General features: G+C 50.5%; 1 protein-coding gene across 1 annotated transcript in view; it reads right to left on the reverse strand.

Annotated features, from left to right (window-relative positions):
* Window positions 1–3,236: 3,236 nt before the first annotated feature.
* ITGB5 (integrin subunit beta 5) overlaps window positions 3,237–22,428 on the reverse strand; it is a 64,230-nt gene continuing 45,038 nt past the window's right edge. The window contains exons 11-15 of the mRNA XM_068407338.1: window positions 10,221–10,443; window positions 9,435–9,538; window positions 5,756–5,872; window positions 4,413–4,579; window positions 3,237–3,831 (exon numbers count right to left, since the gene is read on the reverse strand). Coding sequence (XP_068263439.1) covers window positions 3,736–3,831; window positions 4,413–4,579; window positions 5,756–5,872; window positions 9,435–9,538; window positions 10,221–10,443 — 707 coding nt within the window. The 3' untranslated portion in view covers window positions 3,237–3,735. The remainder of the gene's footprint in view (window positions 3,832–4,412; window positions 4,580–5,755; window positions 5,873–9,434; window positions 9,539–10,220; window positions 10,444–22,428) is intronic.

The following is a 22,428-nucleotide window of genomic DNA, read 5'->3' on the forward strand; positions in this document are numbered from 1 at the left end:
GGCTTTTTTGCAGGCTGGCAGTGAAGAGGACAGTCAATTCCAGTTCAAAGTGTGTTCAGATACAGAGATGATGCTGGAATATAGGGGTAAGGAGATGCTGCTGGGCTGCAGATGCAGCCAGTTATCTCGCTTTGGTATTTCTTTACAGGAATCTTAGTGATCACCTCCTCCATACACTAACTCTTTTGCTTTCCACATGGCTGGAGAAATGCAAGGTTAAACAGGTTGAGAAGTGTGAGACATTCATCTCCCCAAGCTTGGGCTTAGCCCTCAGCTGTTGAGCACCTTCTCACTCAACCATACAGGGCAAAGAGGACACAGAGCAGGCGTGCCTCGCTCCAGCTTGTGTTACAGCGAAGGGTTACGGTGCATCTCCACAATTAACAAAGCAAATAATGCTGCCGTTGGCCTTGACTTTTCCCAAGGTGTGATGTGATGCTCTCTCCCCCAGAAACACCAGCAGCACGGGGAAAACGCACTGGTGAGCCCCAGCCCCGGTGCCGGTGCTGGCGCAGCAGCAGCCTCCAGCTGTGGCTGGGGAAGCAGGAGGAGCTGATGTTGCAATGGCATCCGGATTCCAGCTTGGCCAGACGAGCGCTGACATTTTTCCATCACATGCGACCCGTTGATGCCTTCTGCTGTAGTTTTCATTCAGGAATGCTAGCTGTGGTCAGGCTGCCTGTATTTACAGACACAAATAAACTGCTGCTGACTGAAATACACCATTCCCATGACTGCACTTGGCACTAACCTTGCAAGGGTAAAGGCAGATCTGCTTACACAGTAAAGCAAAGCCTTCTTGATCTTAGCAGCACTTCCTCTTTTCTTTTTTTGTTTTAGATGCAACCTTGTGGAGTAGCTAAATTTGGAGGGGCAGCGTCTATAAAAATTAGAAACAATAAATTGTTTCTCTTATTTATTTATATAGTTTCTGTGGTACCTTCCGACAGTAGAAGTGACATGCAGAAAGCCTGACCGAGAAGCTGAAGCCTTCCTGCACCCAGGCACGGCAGCTGCTGTCCTCATGGGACAGGCACCCGTGGTGGTGCCTAGCCCAGCGCCGTGGGCAGCAGGATGCTCTTTGCTGACAGCAACGAACCCTGTTTCCCTCTTTTTTTTGCCACACTTTCTTGGACGCCTGCCCTGTAGCACCCTTCCCTCACCTACTCACTCCCCATGTTACTCCCTGGCTACTCCGCAGAGCAGTTTGCTATACAGTGGAGTCTCCCCTTGCAGGGGAGGGAGGGCACTTGCAGTCCTGTCCCCAGGCCCTCTCTCCTCCTCTGTGCTGTCCCTACCCAAACCACCCCTTAGCAATGAGTCAAACCTCAGCTCCCCACGGCTGCCTTGAGTGTCCTGTCTCCCAGCACTAACCCGGCGTGCTGGGAAATGCCGAAGCATAAAGGTAATCTGCAAGGGAAAGGGGTGCAGGGGGGCACTGCCTGGGCCTTCCCTTTCGGAGTGCAAAGAAGGCAAGCAAAGGGGTTGGTTTTGTTTTTAAACTGCTTGGTCCCTTGCAACTTAACTGCAGCAGAGCTGTATTCACAGTGCTGCTTTGGGTGGCAAAGCTGGTTTAAACTGTTCCTGCCCTTCCTTTCCCTCTGCTTTCCTTCCTGCTCCCCCTTTCCGTGCCTGGGGCAGTACGGCTCACATGAGGCAGTCACAGGAACCAAGCTAAAACTTGCTTTGTCTAGTTGCAATGATTATTTTTTGTCTGTTTTCTATTTTTCTTTTGTAATAGTGATGCAATCTCTCTTGCCAGCATGGCACTAGGCAGTGGGATGGCCACAAAACCAGAATTTACCCCTTGGATGCTCCCTCCCAGGCAGCAGCGTTAGTCCTAGATATTCAATACGCAACATCTCAGCCTGCAAGCTTTGGCCTTGGACTTCAATATTGTGCAGGGAACACGGAGCTCTGACGAGCTGCCCCTCTGCAGCGCTCAGGCCTGCCCGATCGCTGTGGCACTGCGGGGAGGAGGCAGCGCAGCCCCCAGCCCACGCACGGGTGGGTTACACCAAGGCAGCACTGCCATTTAACCAGAGCCTGCCCTTGCACTTATTTTCAGGATGTATGCGCTCTCCTCCCCTGCTAGGGCAGATTTAGTGGGAATCAAGTGGGAAGCCAGGGCACGGATTTCATTTATTTGGGATTTTGGGTTTTTTACCCTACCTGATCAGTGTTGATGATGCCAGTGTGCCACTTGCTACACTCCTAAAAATCCTTGTTCCGAGCTATTTTTAGTGTGGTACTGCTGGTATGAGGAAGGGGGGACCATCAGCTTCTCAAAGGAGAGCTGTTTATACTGAGCAAAGAAGAGCTTCTGTTTATAAAGGCAAAAACAAATACTAAAAAAAAAAAATAAATCCGGAAGGATGGGCCCATGGCCCTTTTCCAATGAGAAGAGCAAGTCAAAACAATGAACACCATTTGTTTTTGTTTATCCCTGGCAAGCTTCCTTCAGCTGACTGTTGCATGATCTGTTCAGGGCAAAGAGACAAGAAAAAAGAAAAAAAAAACCTAAGCAGGCAGTAGCAATTGCTCGGGTTTCTTTCTCCTGCCGGCGGCTGCAGCCCCGCTGCAGTCTGTGTGGGTTTAAAGCTGCAGCTGCCTGCCGGGGTAACCCAAACCCCAGCTCCAGAGCAAAACAGATGGGGCTAGGGGAACAGCTTTGGGGGGGCGGAGGGGGGGGAAACAAAACCAAACCAAAGCCAAATGTGTGTTGTGAAGCAACAACCTTGGGTTTTATCCAGCTCCTTTTCCAGCCAAAAGCTCAAGGCTCCCCTGATTTTCCAGCTGGGCTCCACTGGACCGCACAGCTCTAGTCCTCTGGTCCAAGGTCTGGATGAGCTGCTGCGTGCTCCCAGCTGCCTCCCCCGCAGGCACTCAGGCCCGACACCTACTTGCACACCCCAAGGAATGGGTGTTTAATTCGGTTTCCTCAGCCTAAACTCCCATTTCCCTCAGGCTCCCACCCATTTCCCATGTGTTTAACATCACCAGCAAAGAGCGAGAGCTCCTTGTGGTACTCCCCACCCTGGGTCAACACCAGGGTATTAAATCAACACACCTTCTGCGGCAGTCGCTGCGGCTCCAGCTTCTATTTTTATAGCCATACTTTGATCGATGAGGCTCTATTAATAAATCGATCAGGCAGCACCACTGTTGCTTGCAGGAGCAAGCTCCAGTTTCGGTGGGGGGGCTCAGCAAGGAAACAATGAACTCTACCCACAGCATCATATATGCACAATAGTTTTATTTTGTTTTTTATATAAAAAAAAATTCCTAAAGACTGCAGACCTCTTGTATCCTAATTTCTTACACAAATGCTTCCAACACCCTCTTCTTTTTAAGCTAATTCCCCTCTAACAACTTGCAATGGCGTGGGTTCCCCTGATTTTTTTGACCTAGTCACCCTTTCTAACAGGATATGTCTAAAGCTGCAATATGGCACTTGGTTGACTTAGTTGGCAGGTTTAATACATCCAGAAAGCTGGGGTATGGAGTCGCACACGGCTCGGAGTCCATCAGCACAGGCGGGGAGCCTGCCTTCGCGTCTGTGCCTCCAGAATGAACTAGAGGTTTCTCCTTACTGTGCAAATAACAGGCTTTGGTCATCGACCAGTCCTGTCGTAAGGGATTCTTGCCCCTGGAGAGAATCCCATCTTCAAGTGGGGAAGCAGCACATACAGTCAAAGCAATTGTCCACAGCAGTCCCAGGTGCCAAGACCCCCATCAGTCAACTGTACCATTGTAAGACTTGTTGAGCTTGTTGAATGTGAACTCTACGTTATGCGTGGAAATAGGCTTTCGGTAGAGAGGATTGGATGCCTTTGGAGAAATGAGCGGACAAAAACAACAAAGGTGAGGAAAAAAATCCATATCATGGCAAAATATATATAATCCCCTCTTCCTGCACCAATTAATCTGGAGATAGCACTGCATTTGGCTTTGGCTGAAATGTGCAGTCAGATCCAAAAGCAGTGTTGTTTGTCCATCAGACCCATCTTCCGTCCTGTCTGCAGGCAAGGTGATGCCCTCAAATGCCGGCCAACCCCACCTAAAGCCTCCCAGAAGGGCTCCCTTGTAGATCTGACCGACCTGGCTGCCACCACGGTCAAAGCTTGGTCCCCGCTCCCCTACCTCCCTCAGCCCTCCAGCACCGCTGGGAAATACATGATGAAACCAAAGGCTGGGTATAATTTTGCAGAGTAGTTGTAACTTGCCAAGGGGAAGGGCAGCGTGAGGTGCCGGACCCTGAAGCTCTGCTGCGAGGCACTGCAGGGCACGGGCACCCGCATCTCTTGTGCCTGCCACCCCTCTCCATCGCTCCAGAGCTGTTTGCTGCCGGCATATCCCAATAGCTCCACCCCGCCCCCCATACACCAGCAGCACCCCCATCCCAGGCTCACCATTTCATATCTGGCCCGGGAGCGTTCGGTCTGGAATCGGTCAAACTCCCGTCTGTCGTGAATGGTGACGAGCAGCTTCCAGAGCCCCAGCAGGATGATGCCGATGAGCACCACGCTGCCGATCACCGCCAGCACGATTGTCACAGCGCTGGGGGCTGAGCTGCACGCTGGTAACGAGGAAGAGAAGGTAATTAGCTCTGGTGCAAGTGTATCCTGGATCAGGATACCAGGACATAACGACCTGGACCGCAGCCACTGAGCAAGTGACCTCAGGGCAGTGCTAGCAGCAATGACTAAATTAAAAAAAGCAACTCTCCCCTCTGAAAGGGATTTTTTTTATTATTAAATAAATTCCTGGCCAGAGGCAGGTCAAAGGCACAGCTCTCATGGACGTCACCAGAGCTGGGATGTCACATAGCGCTTCAAGGGAAGAGCAGTGCTGCAATGCCACCGTCCAACAGTGACGCCTGGTTTTAATGCCAGGTGACCCATGTGGGACACAGAGGGTTAAGGTGCCTCTGGCAAAAGCCAGCTCAGCTTCTGACCCACACGGAGACAGGTGATCACTAAGCACTTTAAATAAGTGTATTAACTGCCAGCTAATCAACTGGTCTTTCAATTAAGTGCAAGCCGCGGCACAAATGAAATAAATAAAATGTGCAGTATCTCAGTCTTTCCCATACTGGCCTGTGCCTTGGAGGACCAGAGCAGATTGTGAGAAGCTACTGCTGGGTACTCGCCAGCTTGTCCTGCAACACCACGTGGGGTTTTCTTTGAGAAACAGCATTGCATGTGATTAAAATAATGCTGGGAAGCAGAGCTGTCTGCAGCAGCCTGGGGAGGGGAGCAGGGACACACAGCCCTTACACTGCCTGAACCAGAGCCAGCTCTGGAAATGCAGAAATCCATAAGTGGTGTGGGGTTTTCCTAACACCCCAACTTAACCAGCAGAGCGCCAGGTGTCCTCTTCTGATTTTTTTTTTTGTTGCTCACAGTGGTTGTATCACCAAATCAGTACATGGCATGCGTTTTGCAACGTAAATAGCCTGGGTTTAATTTCAGCATCCTGAGCTGGCAGGAAGCCCTTCAGCCACTTGCGAGCAACGCTGGCAGCTCAGGTGAGTATTTCACTCTTGGTCACAGTCCTTTTCTACTCACTTGGGAGCATTTGGAGCTGGGGTTCAACACTATGAAACACCTCATTTTTTTAAATTATCCTGGTTCATCTGCTTGCACATGCCTTCATGCAGCCACTGAAACCAGCCTTTCTGCCCCCCCCAGCAGCCTGTCACCTCTCGCGAGGCAGCCTGTGCTATTAAAAGGAAACCCAAGGGAGGGCCAACCTGGCTCTTTGAGGACGGTGAGGTTGGATTTCCCACTGGCAAGCTCTGAGTAGGTGAACTTCATGACGCAGTTGTTTACCGGGTAGGCGCAGAGGATCGCGTTCGGGTCATCCGTTTCTGGAATGAGATGCAGAGTTGCAGAGGTTTATTTTGTTTTTTATATAAAAAAAATTCCTAAAGACTGCAGAACTCTTTTATCCTCATTTCTTACACAAATGCTTCTAACACCCTCTTCTTTTTAAGCTAATTGCCCCTAACAACTTCTAATGGTGTGGGTTCCCCTGATTTTGACCTACTCCCCCTTTCTAATGGGATATGTCTAAAGCTGCAATATGGCACTTGGTTGACTTAGTTGGCAGGTTTAATATTAGGAATTAGCACAATTCTCCTCTGCAAGCTGAGCGGGGCTTCCCACGGGTGCCAGGGAGCGGAGGAACAGGGAGTGAGCCTGGAAAGCAGCACAGTTTGATAATGATTCGTGCAAATTGTAACTGAGCAGCGTCCAGACTTACTGCTCGAGAAAATGTGGCACTCAGCAAACGCTGCATGGCAAACAGACATAACCTCACATGTACACACACTCTTCCTTCGCACAAGTCTGCTTTGGCAATAAACGCCATTTTCTTCTTCATTTGCTAAATTTCTTGAAGAGTGGAAGCTGAAGAGAAAGCGAGGGGCAGCCTGCAAGGACACGGATGGGGCCATCGGCAGCAGCAGCCCATGGCTGGCTCGTGCTCCAGCTGTGCTGAACAGCTCCAGCTCCGGAAACAGTTGAGAAGTTTGTTTTTAAAGAGTGAGACAGAAGAGGAAAATGGGGAGGGGAGGAGGGAGGGAGGGGGAAGGGAGCAGCTGGTTGGAGGGGGTGATGCAGAGATGGAGGACTTGCAAGAAATGAGACTACTTGATTCCCATGGCCGTAAGGATGCTCTTTGTTTGCCTGTTTAACACATCACAGCACCATGCAGAGCCTGTTGCTGCTCTGGTCACTGTGAGATGCTTCCTGAGGCAGGCTGCTTCACAAAAGCCATTACAAAGTTCCAGCAAAGCCATCAGCTGAGGTTTGCAGCTCTCGCTTCAGGGATGATGTCAGCAGAGCCACTGCCCTGTGTGGCCACAGCTCGTGGGGTGTCCCTGCTGCAGGGACAGTGCCTGGAGGGAGACGGGGCAACACCTCCAGCCACGCCAGGGAGCTCTGCAGGAGCACATCTCCGTAGGGCCTGCAGGGGCTGAGAGCTTCCAGTGAGAGGAAGGGATGTGGGCACCCAGTGCTATTGGCTGGCAAAGACGTGACCTTGGCTTAGGCACCTGGAGAATGCTTCCCACAGCTCTCCTCCTCACTCGTATCCGTGCCCGACTGTCACGCTGAAAAATGATCACGTTAATGACCACTGCTCTTCCAGCTCCTTATCTCTCTCCTGGCTGTTTGTCTTTCCTTTCAATGCCTTTGTCCTGCTTCCAGTAGAAAGATTAATGCCCTCCATTTCAACAGCTCTGAGTCCAGATGGAACTGCCCTTCTGATGAGTCCTGACAGGTTCCTGGTGTGGACAAACCTCAGCTGTTCCCACCTCAGGACAGGAGAACCTGCTCTACCTACACAGTGGTAACTAAGGCAGGGCTAGAGAAGTGCCGATTGTTACAAAGCAAAATAGTAATTAGATTAATATTGATAAAACTTCCATCTTTCTTGACTAACGCCATTCTGAGTTGAGCAGCAAATCTTAGTTCTTCCAAGCCCAGCTGCTTTCAATCCCATCCTTGCACCATTATTCTGCTAAAACAGATAGTGATTAAAGCCTTGATAGTAATGATCTTCGTTGGTCTTCACTGGGTTTCAGAGATCACATGTCCACAGAGAGAGAGGCATGATGGCCCCATTGAGCTTTCAGGTCCACAGATGTGCATTGTTGGCAGCTTCATTTCACCATTGGACCTGTCATGCTCCTCTCGTGTTGAAAGCTCCTCTCTGGAACCATCAGGAATGGAAATGTAATATTGCAGAAGTGAAGGCGATCCTGTGGAATCCAATGCAAGTCATGTAAGCCTCCCAAAAGGCATAGTTCTGGCTCGTCAGTCCAATGATAGATGCCTCTGCTCTACAAAGCTTTGAAGCACTGGGGCTGCTTCATACCCAGAGCCAAAAGGCACGTGGGATCTTCCAGGATATGTTCATTGCAACATGATATTTAAGAAGATCCCATCCTCCACTGCCAGGACAATGCAGACCTATGTCTTCTGTGACAAATATCACCATTTGGCCTCTCAGCAGGGACTTTTAACACATGCTACATAATACAAAAAAAGCACTTGCACACCAGGATTTGGCTGACTCTGCCTGTAAAGAAGCCCATACTCCCCAGGCACTTTCTCTAGGAATATTTTGCTTTACTTCCCTCTAGTAGCCCAAATCTCCAAGCTGCAGAGTGCCCTGAGCTACCAAGAGCTCAGCACCACCCACAATCTGACTGCAATAGCTCAACAGAGGAATAAGCATAATTCCCAAAAATGTCTTAAAACGGAAATTTGGCTGTGTTTTTCTCTGAAAGACATGTGAGGGGTTGGCAAACCACAGCCCAGCCTCACCTCCCAGGGCACAGTCAGCACAAAAGCTGGCTTTGGCATTGTGCAACACCCAGGCAGGAGAGTTAAGCTTTAATCCCCAGTATTTGCTGGCTGCTAGGAAACACCGGCCAGCCAGGCACCAGGAAGGAGCTTCATGTGGTTTGGAAGTGCCTTGTAACCTCTCACAGTGTGCTGGTGTAGGTGCACTCCCCAGTAAACTGCAGGGAGGATGGAAAGAATGAGAGCAAGTCTCCCAAAGGGAAAGGTAAGAGACTCCACTGGTCGTAATTTAAAAGCTAGACACTGGATATGAGAGGAGTAAATGGGAGAAACATCACTTGCAGGCAGCTCAGGAGGAAGGGAGAGAAAGGGCTAGCAAGGTAGAGCATTCCTACCTCTCTAAACTACGGGAAGAGGAGGAAATGTCAGATGTGGACAATAATTTATCCCTGCTTGATCTCCATCCTTCCCTCCAAGGGGTATTGCTAAAGCCAGGGTCAGGATTGAGATTAAAGCTGCCACAATTTGGGGCCCCGCTACTCCCCCAGAGAGCAACCAGGGACTCCCAGAGTGGAGCTTGAGAAGGAGGAGAAAGTCATCTGCTGAGGGAAGGACATGTGGCGTGACATCTAGAAGAGGACATAGAGGGCAGAAGAGGAGCAGTCCATTCCACCAAAGCAGAACTCATCATCTCCAAAACAGCCTTGCCTTCTCTTGCAAGCTCACTTCATGTAAGATAAATTCTTGGAAGATTAGAGAATGCCTTTTTTGAGTGATACTTTGTCATTTTTGCACTCTCTCGTGGCTCATCTGATCTGTCTCATTTACTCTCATCCTACTCTCTTTACTCCTTGCACTGACAGTAGTGGTCCTCACACATCTTGATTTTAGGAGGTTATTAAAAATCACATTTTTTTTTACTTCAATATAGATTACAGCCCAGAGAGAGGTTCACACATACTCCATATGCACATATACATACTACATATACACATACAATTCTAAATACCAGGTGTTCCCTGAGGCTTTCTTTACAGATATGTTTTGGTCTGGTTAAGAGGAGTTCAATGTCACAGCTGCTGGCTCCAACCATCTGCAGTCCTGCTGCTGCGTACTTACCGAGAACATCCACAGTGGTGATGATCTCATCCTTGCAGTGCTTTTGGCAGGTTTGGTTATCAGCCAGTCTTCCTGAGTTAAACAGCTTGCACTCAATGCAGTCCCTGCAGAAAGACACATGGAGGGGAAGATTAAGCACCCATCAGAAACCGTATGCATATAGAGACGGCCCTCTCAAAAAGGGACTCCCTGGGTGTTGGCTTGGAGGCTGCACATCTGCACCAGAGGGAAAGAGACACTTCAGGGCCAAGCATCTCCATCTCAAGGAGGAGGGGGGCAATTCAATGGAGGTGCAAAACAGCTGGTAGGTTTGGGGACTGTTTGCCCATCAGCTACTGCAAAATCCATCCTGCCTGAGACCAAGGCAGATAGCATTGCTGCTCTGTGCCAGTCTGAGGCTGATGCCCAGGACACCTCTGTTGCTGCGAGGCAGGCAGTCATCCTGTCATCACCTCCCCTACAGCTCACAGCTCTCTGGGCCCAGACATTTGCAACTCAGGGTGAAGCAAAACGGGGGTTGCTATCCTTTCTGCAGAGCAGGACAGCACTGGAAATGAACAGGGACATGAACCTCCATGAGGACTTGGGCAGCAACGCTTGTTGCTTCTCTACCTGGGATACTCCTGGGTTGCTTAGTGTGGGCTCCAAGCAGCAGCAAGCTTGCGTGGGGCTAATCACCCCTGTTTAACGAAGCAGGAGTAGTTCCTTAGCTGAAAAGTCTCCCATGAACCAAAGAGCTGCCATTCCCACCAGCGAGAAATCCCTCCTGAACCCCGCCATGAGTACCTTTTAGTGCTACAGACGCCTGGGCAGGTGGGACACTTCTCACACGTCTCTCCAAAAGCCCCTGGCTCGGTGCACTGACACTTCCCACAGACACAGGTGCCCCTGCCGCTGCACATCTGCCCGTCGCTGGAAACACAGCCGTCCGTCTCGGTGGAGCAGTTGCAGTTGTCCCCGATGTAACCGGCGTGGCACTTGCACTCCCCGCAGTGACACTCTCCGTGGCCTGAAGGCGAGAGCAGGGAGGAGGTGTCAGCAGCATCCCGGGCCAGCGCCCGGTGCCGTAGCTGCTCCTGTGCAGGAGGGACCAGCAGCCCAGCAGGAAAAGCTGCCAGAGAGACCTTACTTGGCAGAGTATCAAACAGATGGCGATGGGAGACACCTAGATATCAAATAATTATCTACATTTAGCAGTAAAAATACCTACTCGCAGCTCCTCCAGCTTCCCTGTAGAGTCACTCAAGACAAGTGGGCACCTCTCCCTTCCTAGGTGGGACCAGGTGGCCAGGACAGGGGCACAAACTGCCTTTGGGAGGTCCCAGCAGTGATGGTGGCCACGGGGAGAACAGGGCAGCTTCCTTCGAGCAGACACAGGCTGCAGGTGCGGGAGGTCCCCAAGTCCCCCTGGAACCTCCCGCTCAGCATAGCACTGTCATCCTTCTGCAGGTGGAGGACACGGTTCCATGTGAGGAACAACCACCTACTATTGCAGAACCCAAGCAGGATTAGCTGGTAGAGACCGCATGCTCCGGCCAGGTGTCAAACTTGCTACCCTCTTACTTTCCTCTCTCTGTATGAGGGTTCCCCAGTATCTTCCTCTTTTTGGGGTGCCCTCTTGCACCCTCCTCGTTTGCCTCCATTCAGTGCTCGACACCACCAAGCAAACATTAACACCTGAGAGCACGTTTCAGCAGCGTGTTGTCACAAGCCTTTCTTACCCACAGAGTGAATATCCCCCACCTCTGCCTCCCGGTGCCCAGCAGTGCACAGCTGGGCTTTGCGGAGAGCTACACCTCCCACCTCCACAGAAGACGAGCCCCATCTCTGTCACTCAGTCCCCAACACTTCATAAGCACCGCTCGGCTTCACTCACGTGCCCACCTGAAGGCGCTGGCTAAGCTAGGAGGGTTATGTGCAGTTTAGTACCATAATTTCTACTGCTACTAGCAAAAATATTCAGGCTGATGAAGGCAGCAGCTTTCGAAATACTGCTTCTCAAACCAGATGTGTCCATCTCAGAGGCATGGCACTGGGCGGACAAATACTTCAGGGCACCAGAGGATGTGGCAGAGTCAATGATGTGATCTGGCTGCTCACCGCATGAGCTGGACAGGAGATGGCATAGCCAGACCGTGGCCAGTTTTCTGCTTGGTCTTGCTACAGCAGCAGGTTTTGCTAGCAGAGCCGCTGTGCCAGTAAATGTGGGCCCAAGCCACACTTTCAGCCTAGTCTTCTCCAAACCACACCACTCAGCAAGAAGTTTTCTCCTCCTCCACGCTTCCTTGCCCACTGCAGACCCTGAGCTTTGGAGACCACTATTACTGCTGGGCACTCAAAATGGTGTAAAAGAGGGGGGTTCCTGTGAGGGCTTCTGTGCTTACTGGGCTGGCTGGTCTTTTGTACAAATTAATCTCCTCTTTCTCTGTCTACATCAAGAGAAATGAAGATGGGAATGGAGCAGCGCTTCCTTGCTGGTTTTGAACCCAGGGTTTAGCAGCAAAAAGCCCAGGAGGTCAACTATGTCATAGGGTCTTTCCTACTCTGCTTTCTGAACAGTTTTACTTAAGAAGCACTCCCAAAAACCTTAAAACACCTTAAAAAATTTAAATCAACAAGCACCATCTCCTGTGTCCAAGCGAGACCTCTACGTCCCAGTCAGTACCATGAAGGTTGCTGGGACCAGCTGAACCTCACCCAGGGAGCAGGTTGGGGCAGCTCACAGCAGAGATGAAAGAAGAAAACAATCCAGTAAGGGTTCTCCTCTGCCAAAGCATCCCCTTGCAGCTACGGGGTTTAGCAACGGGCTGAGAAAGTCAACAGGCTCAAAGGCATTCAGTGACGGTAAGTGGAGTGGCTGGCTGCCGAGCATCTGGTTTCAGAAAGGCATCCATCAGCTTGCTGGAAATACTGCTCGAATTCCTCCTTGGTCGGTCCCTAGGAGAAGGGATGCCTTTGAAGGCATAGTTTATAGAGCTGAAGGGTTTATATACGAGGCTCATCAGCAACCTAATTAGAGTTTAGCTTTCCCACTGGAAACAGCCTCAAGTGCCTCAGACAAGATAAATTACATACACGCTCCTTTCATCGGCACAAACCGCTGATCTCCCTGCCTCTCCCATCACTCCAAGATTACCAGAGAGGCTGTGGATTGTCAGGCTATATCCCTTGCCAAAAGTCATGGGAACACCTTCTGTTTTACAAGGCATCTCATATGTCCCAGCACATCACAAGTTGCCCTCCTACAGCCTCTTCTGCACTCCCACCGTTTGCTTTGGATCCAGCCTGCAAACGCAAACATTACTAGACAGAGGAAATTATGTTTACAAGATCTCCTGAGGTGACCTTCTTCCCTGCCTACAGCTGATGGAGAGTAAAATTCCCTCCCTCCGTTTGCCTTCACGACGACAGCCTTGCCCTTGCCCCAGACACATCCGTACAGGCAGGTTTGGTTTGCCCGTTCCCTATGAAGCTCCGGTTTTGAGCCCACGGGACACAGCTACATCCACCACTGCTGCTGCTCGGGGCGCAGCTGCAGAGCGGGGACCCCCTGCGTCCTCCACTTCACAAGTGAACTGAATGGGGTGGCTGGCTTTGATTCACAATTAATTCAGGCAATCAGGCTCTCTTACACAGCAAATTAGCTATAAATCACATTTTTCTTAAATGGGCATTATTTCAAGGAATCCACAGCAGCTGGCATTGGGAATCCATGTATATGGCATTTAGTAAATGTGCTCACGCTTGAATTTGAGCTGTGAGGGCCAAGAGATGCAAGTTGATTGCATTCACACCATACCATGGTCCCGACCTGGTGGGAGCCACCCTGCTCCTCTTGGGCAGAGGAGCAGAGGCCCTGCATCGTCAGTCCCCCCATGACACCACAGAGCCCAGCACAAGCTGTGAATCCATTGGAAATCTGTCTCTGGAAGTTATATTGCTCGTGAAATGGTTCAGTTTTTAAAGCCACCAGTGCCAGGCCAGTATAGGAGGCTAAAAAGCCCGCACAACCCTTCCAGCCCCTGGCAGGCTGGGGATGGAGCCTGGAATGACTGACCTGGGGAAGGGAAACAGCCATTTCCAAATAATGCATCCTGTTAAAACACTGTGATTGGAAAAGTTAAGAAACAGCATCTTAAAGCAAATGGGTGTGTCTACTGAAGGCGATGAAGAAAAAGCCCTTCTATATGAGGGTGACTAAGTGTGGGGTGTGAGCCTGAAATCTAAAAACATGTTTTCTGCCTCGGCCACACTGGCTCAACATGCAAGAAGTCACTGGCTGAAGCTCATCGCAGGGAATGTGCCAAGAGTGGGAATTTCCATATTGACCTTTAACAGCAAAGATGTTACAATCTTCACTGCCTGCAACAGCTCGAAGGAGTGGCGACTCCTGCACGCACCACGAGCTCCACTTCTGGTGCTCTCCATCCATCTCCCACTCAGCCTAAAGACTGGAGAAACATGGTGAGCGGGATACATTTATTTCTCATATGGACATGACAAGAGCACCTGGAGCACTGGAAATGGGAATCCACTCCGTCCTCTTGCTCAGGACACAAGAAGAGAGGAGCCCCGAGCCAATGTGGCAGTGAGTCTTTTGGTGATGGCGACCCAGAGCTGAGGTTTGCAGCATGCAGAGTGCTACCTGGTACTCGTATTTTGCAGCAAACTGTGCGGCATGTTTCCAGTCACAGCTATCCTATGGTCACACGCAGCGCTGATGTGGTTAAGCAGTCTCTGTGGCATGCAGGATCATGCCTGTGGGAAGCCTTCCACCACTATGACGATGATGAACATAGTTTCACTTCCCAGTTTCATTTCCAAGATGAAAATGCATCCTCGAGGAGGGTGTTTCAAAACACCTCTGCACCAGCAGAAGTCTCATGGTGCAGGACATTACCCTGGCTTTTAACCCCCTTGAACCCTTTGCGTTTGCATGTTCTCTATTAAAGCTGGTTTGTGAAGCCAAAAGACATTAATTATGTTCTCCAAACACAACAAGAGATGTTTTCTTCTGTTCCCATCCTTGAAATGAGACGAGCTTAGATGTTTAAAAGATCCAGATCTAACTGGGAAATGAAATGCTCCCTCTGAATTTGATAACATACTTTCCAGCCAGCTCTTTGTAGGTGGGGGGGCTAACAGAAAACACATGTCAGGGAGGCTGCAGAAACACGCTGGGAGGGTGTAGCAGAGGAAAGCAATGCTTCTAGTGGGGGACAGCATTCCCCAGACTAGGTTTGGACTAATCTGGGCTCCACTGGGGTGGGAGCCATGGGGCACACTGCTGCTTGGAGGCACCCTCTTCCCAAGGAGGCCACCAAGGTGGACCAAGACCCGCAGCCCAGCTGGTCCCTCCATCTCTCTCCCTGCCCTGAAATACATCCCCATCCCACTGCCATGCCCCGGCTGGGCTGCACATCTCGCTGTCACTCGGCGGCTGTTGGCAGGATGTCCAACCGTCCTCGTTTCACCCCAGCTGCCTCTGCCTCTCCCCCTCGACTGCCCGCCGGGATGACAGCCGCAGACCAAACCCCCTCTGCCCTCACCCCGCCTTGGCCCGATGCCAGCACTCCGTGCAGTGTCTCCAGTCCCCAAGCAGCTGCTCCTCTGCAGCAAGCCAGGCTTCGCCCCGGCTCTGCGCTCGTTGCCGGCAAGTAGGAACCGGGATAGCAGCTTCTGGCAGAAACTTCCAGCCTCTGACCCTGAGTTCATCCCGGGCTTCCTGACAGCAGGCTGCAAAGCGGGACCCCGCGGTGGCCGCAGCCCGTCTGCCCTCTGCGATAACTTTGTTTGCCTTTGAGGAATTGCATGGACCACTGCTGCACCAGGAGGTCTGAAACTCACTGCACTAAAAGCTCTGTCGCTTGGTCTTTTGATAGGAAGTGGTTTTCCTAAAGCCCCCTAACTTTTGGGGACCACAAAATTATGCAAAAACACCAGCTTTCTTTTGAGACAAATAAAAAATGACCCCAGCTTTTATGGAGAGGGAGAAAGGGCTTGAAAACAAGCCCCTCCAACACTCCTTTTACTCCCACCTTCTAAAAAATTACATGGATGTGCTCACCATACAAGAAAAAAATAATCCTTATGATTTTTCAGCCACTTTCTTGGTTGCTGAGGCACTCAGGAGGGGAAAGGTCATTTTGTTCCCATTAAATTAAGCCACTTAATTTTGTGTCTCCATGCTCACGTCCAGGCTTTGGGTCAGGACCTTCAAAATGCTGTGCTTTTGTTGTTTTTGGTTACTTGAACAACTACTTTGAAAAAAAAAAACCCACAAAAAACCCCACAGGAAAACCAATTAAGAGAAATAAGTTATGGCAAGCCATTTCCAGATGCCCCGGTGCCACCCCTTAAGGAGCCCTGGCTGCTGTGCCCATCACCTGGAGAGCCCCGACGCAGAAGCCACAGGTTGTTTGTGCTCCCTAGGGCTGAAGGCACCAAACCCACCTGGTTATGAAAGCAGCAGCACTCAAACCTGACATGGGGCACTGCTTGAGCATCCTTCTCTGGAGACTTTCAAGACCCATCTGGATGCATTCCTGTGTAACCTGCCCTAGATTGGTCCTGCTCTGGCAGGGGGGTTGGACTCGATCTCCAGAGGTCTCTTCCAACCCCTAACATTCTATGATTCTATGATCCCTTTTGTACCATCCCGTCCAATCTCCCAGCGATAGCATCTGACGTCTGCAGGAGAGGCACCGGGAACAACACATTTTGAGTAGAAGGAGAAAGGGCAGCGGACGAGGCTTTGAACACTTGGAAAACGTAGACCCTTCTGCTTGGAAAAGGGCTATGGTAAGACACGGCGCCTGCTAAGGCAAATAAATCATTGACTTCCCCACTAATCTCTTTCCATGACTCAAAGCAGCCGGCGCTGCACACCAAGAGGCCAGGCGAGGAGAGGCAGCCTGCCCACGGCACGGCTCAGGCTCGCAGTGCCGTCCTGCTGCCAGATGGTCGGCACCGGTAGGAAGTCAGGGAGAGCTCGGGAAATTTTAAAGTGGAGATGGGCTTAGGATCCATTCCTTGGGTGACACCGGTCTGGCAGGGAAAAAAAGGGTGGCAGGCTGGCAGAAGCATCCCCAACTCCTGGAGCCTACAGAGCACAACCACCTCCCTGTGAAAAGGAGGTTACTATATAAACACAGACAGACAAACGTCAAGGGTCCAGGATTTCTGTGTAAACTGAAACGCATCCCCTGTCCGCCTCCATTCCCACCAGCAGAGAGCTCATCCACGCTCATTTATCTGCAACAGAATACCGAAACAACAAAACACTAAGAGGCTAGTAATAGGTAAATAGTGCTTTTCTGTGAGTTATTTACCAGACACCAGTTCTCCACCAGACACCACGGATCTGTGCATCTTCCCATTGCATCGATTTCAGTGGATATTTATGTCTCGAAGCATACCGGTTTGGCCAAGAATCGACAATGAGCCTTTATTTCAACCTCAGCACTGGTTGAGCTCACCAATCATCCAAAATAGCACCAGATGTACAGACTAATGAAACCAAAGGTGCTGCTAATTCAGCCTTGGGTACCACAAGCCCCATCACCAGCTCCGTGTTACTGCCAGCATCCCCCGTGTTGCAGCACAGCAATTAAAAAGAAAAACCTTCCGTCCCTCCAATTTCTCACTCACTTGGGAACTTCTGGGTTAAATGAGAACTGGGCAGGGAAAACAGGGCTTTGGAAACTGCTGTCTCATGAAGGCAGCTGAAAGCGATCCGGGGCAGGCAGATTTCCTGCGGCAGCCCTGGCCAGCCTTTCCTCATTCTCCTTCTCCCTGCTACAGAAGGGGAGCTGAAACGCAATCACGAGATATGGCTGATGATCCACCAAAAAGCCAAAACGGGCAGCGACGAGTCATTTCCTGAAGGAGATCTAAAGCTGCATTTCTTAAAATAAAGCCTTCCTTTTTTTTTTTTTTTTTTTTTTTGAAGCAAGCTCTGCACTCCACAAATCTCTTGACTTCTGCTTACGTTAGTGCCTCAGCCGAGCCTGCCACACGTGGCCTTTTGGATGGAGACCCAGAGCTGGGAATTGGAGCTTTTAGGTCCTGCTGCCGACTCTGCTACCGATGCAGGGAGCGGTGCGGGGAGAGGGCTGCTGCCAGACCCTCCCAGAGACACAGTGCTTCATCCTGAATGGGGTCAATCGGGATGGGTGCGCCGGTTCCCTTCGAGCCATGGGTCCAAATACCATCCCACCAAAGTGGGCACATGCTCATCCTTGGCTTCGTTACCCCTTAAGCACCTGACACAAAAGGCACTGCAGAAACTGATAATAATTCTTATTATTCCTTAAGCCAGATAGGAAGGTACATATGCGTGTGTGGAATCATGTTTTTTCCCCCTCCTATGTTTCCCTCCAGTCCTCTAACTCAAAAAGGGCTCTGTGCCACTGACCTCCATCCCCTTCAATGCAAGTGGTTATTGGGTCTCCCATGGGACACACCATCTCTCCCACCATGGTGCTCCCTGCTCCAGCCAACTCTCCAGCCCCACAGGCACATTAAGGAATTTCATGTGCAAACCCCTAACAGACAAGATCCGCTCTTCCCGTGCGCAAAACCCCCTCACTGCAGCTCCCCCCACTTGTTTCCTTTCACCCCCAAAAGCCTGACAAAGGAAGCTGCTTGGCAAAGAGCCACTTTCAGTTGGCTTTCCCAACCCTGCATATACCACCAACACCCATCGGTCCAGAACCAGGAGCTTCTCCCTCACTTACATACTTCTTGGCCCATCTCTTTACCCTAGGTCTGCTTATATAACTCTACATTTAACCTTCAGCTTTTGTCACCGTGAAGGCTCTGGAAGATTTAGAAACATGAGGGGACATATGGTGAGCATGCAGTCAGATGAAACGCAGATACAGGGCTTGAGAAAAGCTATAGTGCTGCTACTCTTCCACCAATGCATGGTGCCTCCAGGACAGATGAGCCTCGTCTCCCTGCTCTGGGGCCCAAGCAGGCTCCTACCACCCAAAAACCTCCAGATTTGTTCTTAAAATGAAACTTGGCTCCAAAATAAAGCTGAACAATCCCAAATGCCTGAATGCCAAGGCCAAATTCGATGGTTCAGGTCCATCCTTCAAATGAAAAGCAGGCTAATTCCCAGCCTGCCAAAGCCCAAATGGGCTGAATGTCCTTTCAGCTGGACCTCATTAAGAGGGGTGGGCTCTGGAGCAGAGAGAGATTCTTTCTCTGCAAAATCCCATGCCATGGGAGCCTTGCCCAGTTCTGTGTTTGATGCAAACACATAATCTGGTGCAAGTTCACCAAAGGTCCATGGTTTTGGAACGGATTTCTCTCTTCCCAAAGAAGCTGGCAGAAGTCAGAATATCATTCAAAATAAAACAAAAAAAAAAGGAGACAGAACGAACCTGCAGTCTGTGCTGCACTTCCCTTTCAGGTCAACTGATTAAATTCCATTTTTTAAACCAAACGGAGCAAAATTCACAGGTTGCCAGTGCATGTCCACAAGAAACGCAGAGACGCAGAATTTCACTCACCTGTTGGTTTGAGGCTTTCATCTGCCTGTAAATCCCAAATACAGCATTCATTTCCAAATGTTTATTTCTGTTAATTACTATAATCAGAAGGACCGAACACAAATGTCAAGCTCGGTGGGACGCTGGCCATAAAGGCAGAGCATTTAAGTGAGTTCATTCTAAGGCCATCTTCTCTCTTTGGGGAGCGAGTAGGCAATGTGCTGTGTTTTCAAGGTTCATTTTGGTATTCTTTTGGAGCTTTCCACTTTCCGAGATACGAGGTTCCTGGTGGTGGGAGGGGGTGGCTGAGGCAGCATGGGGGGTTTAGGTACGTGCATGCACCATCAGATGACACCTCTGGTTGCAACCTACACACTGTGCCGCTTTAAGAGCAGAGACGCACACATGGAGCTCTGGCTCTCGTAAAGATGTCAAAGACGTCACTTCTTTATTCTTTAACTCTACCCTGGCATTTAATGCCTCATTAGCATGCATTAACACTTGCAAAAGGTCTGCTCAAGGACAAGGAGAAACCCCAGTGAAAAGAGGCAGGAACAGCAGCACTCTGTGCGGGTTGGTCCTCCAAGGAGCTGCTGCCAGATTTTGGGAGAGCTGCAAGGCTTTGACAGCAATGAGGGGCCGGGCAAGGGGAAAGGAGGGGTAAGAAAAGACAGCCTTGCCCTTTCGTGCCAGGAATGGAAACTCTGGCGAAGCTGTACTCGATCTGCTGGGGAAAGAAAGTCCAACTCAACTGAGGTTTCTGTGTGAAGAACCAACACAAACCTTGGCATGAGCAAGGTGGGGCAGGCAGGGTATACCTGCCACCAGAAACACAAAGGAAGATGAAGAATAAACACAGCACTGAGCAGAAACACAAATGGAAATATCATTTGTGTTCCCATAAGAAATCCATGCAAAGATCATAAAATATCTCGAGTTGGAAGGGACCCATAAGGAGCATCGAGTCCAACTCCCAAACAATCAACAATATTTAACACACAACGATGTAACGGTAATGCCTGGTAGTGTAATACCTAATACTGCATTTATTTTGAAAGAAGTCCAGAGGAGCATATACATTAAGCACAGAACATTCTAGCTAAGAACCATCCACCTGCCCTGAAACACAGCCACCGCCGACCTGAAACACAGCAGCTGCACCAGGCGACACGGGAGGTCGTTAGCAGAGCCATCAGAGCGGGGAGCCGGGCATTTTTACATGCTGAAGCTACAAGCATTGGCCATGCTTTTGCAGATCATGGATGACGGGTGAGGGTCATCCCGTGCCATTTGCCCCAGGCTAGTGGCCATTTGAACCTCTTGGGATCTTCAGCCTTTTTGGGAGCAGGACGGGGAGGCACATGCTCTCAGAGGAGAGCAGCACATGTTTCAGGATTAAATTGGAAAGAGAACAGAAACCAGGTTAAAGTGGAAAAAAGTTCAGAGAGGAAGCAGAAAAGAGAGACTGGGGAAGGATGGAAATGATGCCCCAAGGGGGAAGTGGTGGGGAGGTTTCAGGAGCCTGGCAAGGACTGGAGATGTGAGGAAACACAGGTACTGAGTCACCCCCATGCTCCTCCAAAGGCCACTGAGGATTTGTGTTCCAGGGAAATAGAGACTTCATGAAGATGAAATTTGGGATGCAAACACCTCCCACCCGGCTCTCAGCCCCTCTCTGCACCAGGGCTCTGAGCCACGGCTCCTGGAGATGAGCACACCCAGAACCACATGGGACACGCTGCTGGATTTGGTAGCTTAAGGCAGAGAGACCTCAAAGCCACCTGCAAAGAGTGAAGGAGCTGTCGGGAGTGAGAGGCTGGCTGCACAGATACCAGTGAGACAGCGTGAAGGACGGGTCCCTTCCGAGGCGGTGGTTTATGGGGTGCCCGTCTCTCTCGACTTAGGGCTGCCAAGAGGAGGGAGCCAAAGCCCATCCATGTGAGCCAGAAAGCCTGCAGTGGTAGAGGGTGTCTTTTAAATAAAAATCCTCCTTGGCTTCTCTGTTACAAATAACAAGCAATTCACTAACACGTGGTGACGGGTATCAGTGGTCAGCAGTAACACACCAACAAGGTGTGAGTGCCCTCATCTCCCTGCCTGCCACAGCCCTCCAAATAGTGGTTGATGCTCAGGAACCACTTGCTTGTAAGGAAAATTCAAACACCGCTAGAGAGGGATGCTAATGCCAGCCAGCCACCATACAGCTCCTGGGGAGCCCTCTCCACCCTTTCAAATTATCTGGAAGCCCAGGGCTGGGTGTCCCTGTTTCCCATCGTAGAAGGTGCCACCCCAGCGCAGGATGCAAGCGCGGGGCACCACAGGCTGCCCGCAGTGGCTAAGTGCGTCCTGTACATGTTCCTGTGGTTTCTCATCCTCTTCACGCCGTGTAAAGAGCAGAGAGTTTCTCAATGACGTCCCCCATTAAAGGCTGAGAGGTTTCGAGTGTTGCTCTCAAGAGTTCACTGTCCCCAGGCCAAGCACGGCGAGACCCAACCTTCAGGAAAGCACCACAGGAAGCAGCCCGGGATGACCCCAGGGCTCAGCCACTGGCTCCCGTCGCTGGAGTGAGACCTAAAAGCCACCATCCCAGCTGTGACGGCAGCAGTGGGCTCCTCCATGGTTCCTTCCTCGCCTGTGGAAACGTTTTCCAAATCACCACTTGAGCAATCATACTCTGCCTCCCCAAAATGCTGCAACAGCATGGCAGCCCCCACGCTCTGCAGGAGGTCAAGCAGGAATGTTGGAATATCAACAACACAGATCAGAAAAGATCTGGTTTATAAAAACACACTTTGGTGAAAAAAAAAGAGTTTTTCCTGATTTGGGGCTCAGATGTTGTGCAAACGACATCAGACACACAGCCAAACAGCATCTGCAGGGAGCTTGTACGCAGGGTGAGAGCAGTGTTGGTCCGAGCGGGGTGAAGGTGAACTGACTGCTCTTCCAGTTAATCCCATCTCAGCCCTCAGCCCTGCCTGTCCCAGCTGACCTGGACCTTACATTTCTTTAGGCTGACCCACAGGACAGAGGTAAACAGAGCTGACCTAAACTTTACATTTCTTCATGGTAATCCATGTGATGAAAGTAAGTGGAACATGCTCAGCTTCACAGTTTAACCCCCCAAAAGGAAGAGGAGAGCGGAGGTCCCCCATTTGACTCATTACTTGTTAAATGTTAGCAGTCTATATAAATTCTTGTTGGAGCCAAAATGTTTCACAGGTGTAGGGGGGCTGTAGGCTGGAGAGGGGATGCCCACCCAACAGCGATGCCAGGCACGGGTGCTCCAGCCTCAGTTCATCACTGCTCCAGGACACAGCAAGTCAGAGGTTTATTTTTAACTCTTACTCAGGGGGATTTTTTTCTTTTATACATTTCTCAGGTGTGAAGACACCTCGGTGCGAGGGCTTTGACTGAGTAGCTTCTGTAGGTGATAAAGGCTTATTCTGGCCATAAGGTCCCTCTGGGCTATGCAGCAGCTCTGTAGGCAGGAGACT

The sequence above is a fragment of the Nyctibius grandis genome, chromosome 9, assembly GCF_013368605.1.
Source record: "Nyctibius grandis isolate bNycGra1 chromosome 9, bNycGra1.pri, whole genome shotgun sequence".
Lineage (NCBI taxonomy): Eukaryota > Metazoa > Chordata > Aves > Nyctibiiformes > Nyctibiidae > Nyctibius > Nyctibius grandis.